Here is a 6593-nt window from a genome sequence, read left to right on the forward strand (position 1 = left end):
CTCCATCCGAGGGGGTTAATGTTACTGTCACGGTGGGGGGGGGGGCGATATGCCACAAGGGGGTTGTATCATGCCACTCACCCCCATAAAATCAGAACTTTGGGAGACAACATTGCAGCGCCGTTGAGGCAATGCTGTCGCTGACTAAGCACAAAACCCACAGGAAAAAGACGACAAGGAAGCGATTGGGTCATTTGAGCAGCTGCAGGCAGCCAGCAAGGTTGGTCACACGTTTGCACCAGAAAAATTAGAAGGGTAGCTTCAAGTAAGGCCAGCCCACGCAGAGACAGCGTGTGCGCAGCTGGCGTGCTGCTCGCTGCGCCGTCTCACGACGCGAGGTTGATGTCCTCCTCGGGGAAGCGCACGCTGGCGATGGCGCCGGTCGTGGCGTCCCGGGTGACGGCCCACACCGCGATGCCCTCGTACTCACGGATGCACTGCTCGATGGCCGCGTCCTGATGTGGGTGGTAGGAGCGGACGATGGGACAAAGCAGTAAGACGAATGCCGTGTGGTCGTAGCGTAAAGTGTCGAGCACTCTCTGCGTCGTATACCAGCATGAGCAGTACCGCACTCAAGCCTTCCAAGTCGCTCTATGCTAAGGCCAGCCCACCTTGTTGATTTCGCGGTCAAACGCCACCAGCTGCTTGATGGTGTCCAGGGTCACCTCAGCCTGGCGCGTGCGCAGCGCGTGGGTGCGCACCGCCTGGTAGACGCGGCTGATGGGGTCGTCCCGCACGCGGCGCTCAATGTCGGGCGTGATGCTGGCCTGGCTGGACGTCATCAGTGCCAGGGCCGCGTCGACATCAGACCGCGACACCTCCTCGTCAAAGCGCAGCTGCAGGCACGACGATGGCGCCACAGTGGAGCAGGAAAGGGCGGCAGGCGTTAGGCAGGGCGTTGCAGGGCTAGTGGGGGCGCACGCTGCGCCCCAATCTGGCAGCGTTCAGCTTGCTCAGCCTCGAGTTGTCCCCTTGCCCCGTGCACATCACACCTTGGACACGGCCTGCGCGAGCCGCAGGATTGAGAGCAGCGTGCGGGGGGTGACGTAGCTTCGGCCATCCATCTCATCGCGCTCTCGTTGCCGCAGGGCGCAGTAGTGCGCCACCACGTAGTCCGCCAGCTCTGGTGGCACATAGGGTGACTGCCGCCGTGCCAGGCTGATGTAGGCACGCAGCAGCTCCGGGGACACGAGCTCACCCAGCTGCTCGTCCTGGGGGGAAGGGAAGAGGGGCGGTGGCAGGGAGGGGGAAGGTGGAGGATGGTGATGTGCAAGGCAGGTGGCCGTGCAGGCACAGTGAACGGGGAGCTTTGTACGAGGGCTGTTGCAGGGCAAACAGGCCGCAGACTGCTTTCCCATGCGGGGCCCCCCCTCTTTTGACCCTGCCCTTGACCCCCGCACCTTTGCAACCACGCCCTGGTGCACCCCCAGGATGTGCTGCGCCAGCCGCCTGTCCTGCTCCAGGTCCTGCTTGTCCAGCAGCAGCCACATCAGGTCAAACCTTCAGAGGCGGGGCAGGCCGGGGACGGAGGGGGCGGCAGGCAGGTGATTGGCAGGTCACGTTGAGGCAGGCCGTATGCGGCTTGCGGCCAGGTGAAGCAGCAGCAGACTGCTAACGCAGCAGGGCGGTCTGTGTTCTCCGACCACTGCGGTGTAGAGCGAGCCCCTGTCACCTGCTGAGAAGCGCAGGTGGCATGTTGATGTTGTCTCCCGGGCTGCGCTTGAGGTTCCAGCGCCCAAATGCCGGGTTGGCGGCAGCCAAGATGGTGGTGCGCGTGTTGAGCGTTGTGGTGATGCCGGCCTTGGCGATGCTGACCGTCTGCTGCTCCATCACCTGAGATGGTAACGCGGGATGGGGCGACGCTGGGATCAAGCACGCCGCCACAAGAAGCCACATACCACAGACTCGGCTTTGCGCTCATCGCAGGTGGGCCGCCACGTCGACGTGCAACGGCGTCTCACCCCAGCGCAGGCATGGCCATGCCCCCCCCTACCCATGACCTCCTGTGCCGCACCCACCTCGTGTATGTTGGTGCGGTCCGCCTCCTCCATCTTGTCAAACTCGTCGATGCAGCAGATGCCGCGGTCGGCCAGCACCAGGGCACCACCCTCCAGCACCAGCTCCTTGGTCACCTGGTAAGATGGGGAAGCACAAGGGTTCTGAGAAGGGTAGTCCGACGCCATTCAATAGCACAGGCGGACTCAGTGGCTAGGGACTCTCGCGACCCCCCCCCCTCGCTGATCAGCCTGGACGCATGTACGCCAGGCAGTGGCGAGCATCCTGTGCACCTGGTTACGCAGCACCGCGGCAGTGAGGCCGACACCGCTGGAGCCCTTGCCAGTGGTGTACACCGCGCGGGGTGCAACCTTTGCCACATGCTTCAGCAGCTGGCTTTTGGCAACACCTGGTGCAAAGATGGGGGATGAAAACAATGGGCTTTTGAGGTCGCACAGGGCCAGGTTCAACGCAACCTCTTGCCAGTTCGGTTGCAATGCAAGTGGCTGCCAGACCCACACCGCACCCGCTCTCCCCACCTGGGTCCCCCATGAGGCAGATGTGGATGTCCCCGCGCAGCTTCATGCCGTCGGGGAACGACCGCGTCACACCCCCCACCATCTGCAGCAGCAGGGCCTGAGGGAGCAGGCGCAATGCAGGCGGGGGCACAATGGCGGAAGGCCAGGGTCAATACGTGCAATGATCAGGAGGGATTGCTACTGCGCACACGCACGCGATGGCTTGCACGCACATGCCCAGACACGCACGCCTGCGCACACACGCACATGCAAGAACACAAAGACACGTACACACCCCCCTGCATGCGCGCATGCGTGTGCAAATGCCCAACACACAGAAATTCATATACACGCACGCTGACACACTTGACACACTTATGGGTCTGCAATGCCACTTCTCCTCGCAGCGGTGTGCAGACAGCTTGCCAACTGCCGCGAGCCCTCCTGCCCAACCCCAGCCCACTGTGTGTCACCTTCTTGACCTCCCTCATGCCGTAGATCTCGGGGGCGATGGAGGCGGCCAGCCGCTCAAACACGTTGCCCTGAGCCCCCAGCGCGTTGATGGCCTCGACCTTGAGAGGGCGGGTGACAGTAGAGGGGGAGCTCAGGTACCGGCGCGATGCTGAGTACGTAAAACCGCCCAACAGGAAGACACTGGCAACTGATCATGGCAGACCAGCAAAAGCTCATGTTCTGGCAACCCATGAAGCTGCACACCTGCTCCTGTGTGATAGCCAGGTCAGCATATCCGGCCTTGGCCTGTGTCACATGCATCACCTCCAGGTAGGTGCTGGTCAGCAGGCCCGCCCTGTTAGGCAAAAACGGAGTGGTTGAAGTGGACTTGTGAAAAGCAGTGATGGCAGTGATGCGCAGTGGAAAATGCACTATGGCACCAAGTTTGATACAGACTCAGGCACACAACAAAAGAAACAGCTCGCAATGGTGGTACCCCACCCAGTCGGGCCACGCTAGCGACCCCCAGCTGTGCAGACACGCCTGTTGGCTTAGAGGGCTGCCCCTCCTGTCTCCACACCTCATGGCCTTCCAACCGGAGAAGGGCTCTGGCAAGAACACCCCGGCCAGCACGACGCTGTCCCCCGCCTTCAGGGACCGCGTCACCTCCCCGCGCAGGTGAAGACCCAGGGTGCGCGGGGTGGCCCCCTCAGGCACCTCGTCTGCGCTCTCCTATTGAAGGGAGAGCGGACCAGCGCCGATGGCGGCGGTGCATTGTTGAGCAGATAACAAAAACACCAGGCATCAACAGCCCAACATGCTTGTGCCCGCCATGCGTGGGCGCACTGCGGCGTTGTACTGCTGACCTCTGGCCATGTTCTTTGTCTGCAAGCGCTCTGTGCTTGCCGCGCACCTGGAGCCGCGCCTCCTGGAACTTGACAAACTTGCTGCCCTTGGTCTGCATCGTGGGCGCAGTCACCCAGCGGCTGCCATCCGACTTGCGCTGAGCCTCAATTGGCACAAACGTCCTGCAAGAGGGGAGGGGTTGCAGTGCAGATACCTATGCGTGTATAGGAAGCATGCCCTGCAGGCAAAGAGGCAACAGGCAGACAGGCAGGCAGGCCGGCAGGCAGGCAGATACAAAGCTGACCTGACATCACCCAACTGCCTGCATTTGACTCCAGCTTTTCAGCAAAGCCAGGAAGACTCCAACCCAGCCACCCCTTCCCGGGGCCCTGACCCTCCCTGCATCAAGCAGGCCCCCACCTGCCCAGGACCTCCTGGTACAGCTCGCCACCCCCGTCGTCATCGGTGTACGTGATGACGCTGGCCAGAGGCTTCACGTCAGTCACCTGGGTCACAATACCCTGTGGCGTGCGAGGGGCGGGATGGGCTATAGACGTGTTGGGAGCTGCTCACTGCCATGGAGTTGTGTTGGAGGAGCAGCAACGTTGTAGCAGCGTGTCGCGTCTCAGCCGTGCAGAGTCCGCCCTGCTGGTGTGTGACCCCGTGGTGATGGCCCACGCAGCCCCCGCCTCACCTTGACACGCACGAGCTTGCCGATGAGCGCCGCATTGACGCTGCGCATCTTGGTGATCGGCTGCGGCCGCGTCAGCTCCTTGGTCCCCTCCGCCGCGGCTTCATCTGCGACCAACGTGATAGCGTGAGAGGCATGCTGTAGATACAGGCCCGCTGCCCATTCGCCCCTCCCCCCATCAACAAGGCAAGGTTTGTCGCTGGCCTGCAGCTCTATCCCAAACGCTGGGATGTTGAGATGGGCCCAACGATCCTTCATGCCCACCTTCTGTGAGAGGAATACGCTCCTCAGGCACAAAGTATATGTCATAGCGCCGCGTAAGCGCCGCCGGCAGCCGCCCTGCCTTAGCTGCGTCAACTGCCGCGGTGGCCTGGGCAGGGTACAAGGGCAGACTTGCTCTGATAAGCACTACACCCAGTCAATGCCGTTCCACTGCAAGCTGAAGGTTGTCCAGCCCAGACTGCTGCAACAAACTCGCGGGCCAGCAGCTAGCGCTTGCCGCAGTCATGTGGGGGCGCACATTCAGCGGATCCATTCCACCCGGCGTCCCTCTGCGCGCCCAGCGCCTGCAAACCCACCGTGTCCACCAGGCCAGAGCCACCCGTCTGCGCACGCACGTGCTCCATCCGCTCGGAGCGCTGCGGTAGCGGGAATGCGGGCAGCACTGAGCTGGGGTCCACAGCCACGTCAAAGATGAACAAAAGAATAAGCATCAAGCGCAGCTCACTCCCACATTAATCCACCCATTGCCAACCGAGCCCCTCGCACCCCAAATCACACCCATTAGCACCCTGCAGCAGCTCACGCTCTCCAGCAGGCGGTCAAAGATGTCAGCCTGCGGCAGCCCCTCTGGCGGGGGCATGGCCTCGTCCGCCGCCTCTGCCGCAATGCCGGCGTAGCGCATGGTGTTTTCCTTCACGTCGTCAAGCAGGCGCCGGCGCCCAGGGTCCACCTCTGACAGGTACTGCAGAGACCACGGGCGTGGGGCGGGAGGGGCAAGGGGTCAGCCATGTCCACAAGGCAGGGACTTGACCCCAAGGTGGTGTGCTTTGAGAATGCATGAAGCACTACATGGTACTGTACAGCAGGATTAGCACATGCTCTGTGCTACAGCTAAAGCTTTTCACAGTGCGCCCGCTGCGCCTCCTTCCCTCGTGGCTCAGGTAACAAGGCCAAGGCAGTGCACACATGGCCCACTGCACTAGCGCTCACGTCCCGCAGGTCGTCCAAGCGTATGTTGAGCACCTTGCACTCCCGGTTGGCAATTGCTTGCTGCGCATGGCGTGGCCGAGTGGGAGCAGAGGGTTGAGACACAGTGTGCCACGGGGAGCACGGGCGGGTGGCCGCAGCACAAGCAGCGAGCCGTGCATCGCCCCACTGCTTGGTGGGGTGGTCTCACCAGCGTGCGCATATACTTATTAACCATCTTTCCCGTGTCGTCCTGGCTCTGGAAATTGAGGAGAAAGCTGTGCATCATGCCTGCGGAGGGGTATCGCGCCCAACGATCTGGGCCAGCTCGAAGAGATCGACAGTGAGCATCACAATGCAGCAATGTGCACCTTTCTCCTCGTTCCATGACGGCCCTTGCTCCTGCTCCCTGGCGTTCGCCATCGCGTTTGAGACAGCGGCAATCAGTGGCGGTCGGCTTTGATATCCTGGAAAGATGCTCCCAGCTAACGGATAGTGAATATGCAACAAGCGAATACAGTAGCAATGAGGGCGTCCAGATCGCAGAAGTGGAGGGAAACTCGCGCACTCGGACGAATGAACATGCAGCTGTACCGGTACCGCACGACTTTTGTCAACAAATAATTCATCACACTAGAAACGTCTGAGTTAACGCCAACACTAATGCTGCACTGCCTCCCCGCGCTTGTAGTCACCGCGGTTCGAAGGTGAGTGGCATGCAAGCTGGTGGCCTATGCGTGCTGCAACTACGACTGAGCTGGACACGCTGCCTCTCTTTTAGGACACTGCATCTTCACAGAAATGCCGCGCCAAGCAGAAGCTGTCGCATATGAACAGCTCAGGACTGACAGGTTGGGTGGTGGTTTGTCACCCGGCCATCCAGCCAGCCACACACCCCGCGC

General features: G+C 61.6%; 1 protein-coding gene across 1 annotated transcript; it reads right to left on the reverse strand.

Moving 5' to 3' along the window:
* Positions 1-326: 326 nt before the first annotated feature.
* MNEG_6711 (Protein PROLIFERA) lies at positions 327-5929 on the reverse strand (the record flags this gene model as incomplete). Its single annotated transcript, XM_014044817.1, has 19 exons — positions 327-455; positions 612-836; positions 993-1211; positions 1401-1500; positions 1673-1833; positions 2019-2132; positions 2289-2404; positions 2535-2631; positions 2987-3085; positions 3231-3321; positions 3547-3698; positions 3880-3994; positions 4233-4333; positions 4507-4610; positions 4768-4873; positions 5082-5141; positions 5309-5467; positions 5716-5775; positions 5903-5929. 19 exons carry the CDS (start codon positions 5927-5929, stop codon positions 327-329), a joined length of 2235 nt encoding a protein of 744 aa, XP_013900271.1.
* Between the last annotated feature and the right edge of the window lie 664 nt (positions 5930-6593).

This window comes from Monoraphidium neglectum (assembly GCF_000611645.1).
Source record: "Monoraphidium neglectum strain SAG 48.87 unplaced genomic scaffold scaffold01118, whole genome shotgun sequence".
NCBI classification, from domain to species: Eukaryota; Viridiplantae; Chlorophyta; class Chlorophyceae; order Sphaeropleales; family Selenastraceae; genus Monoraphidium; species Monoraphidium neglectum.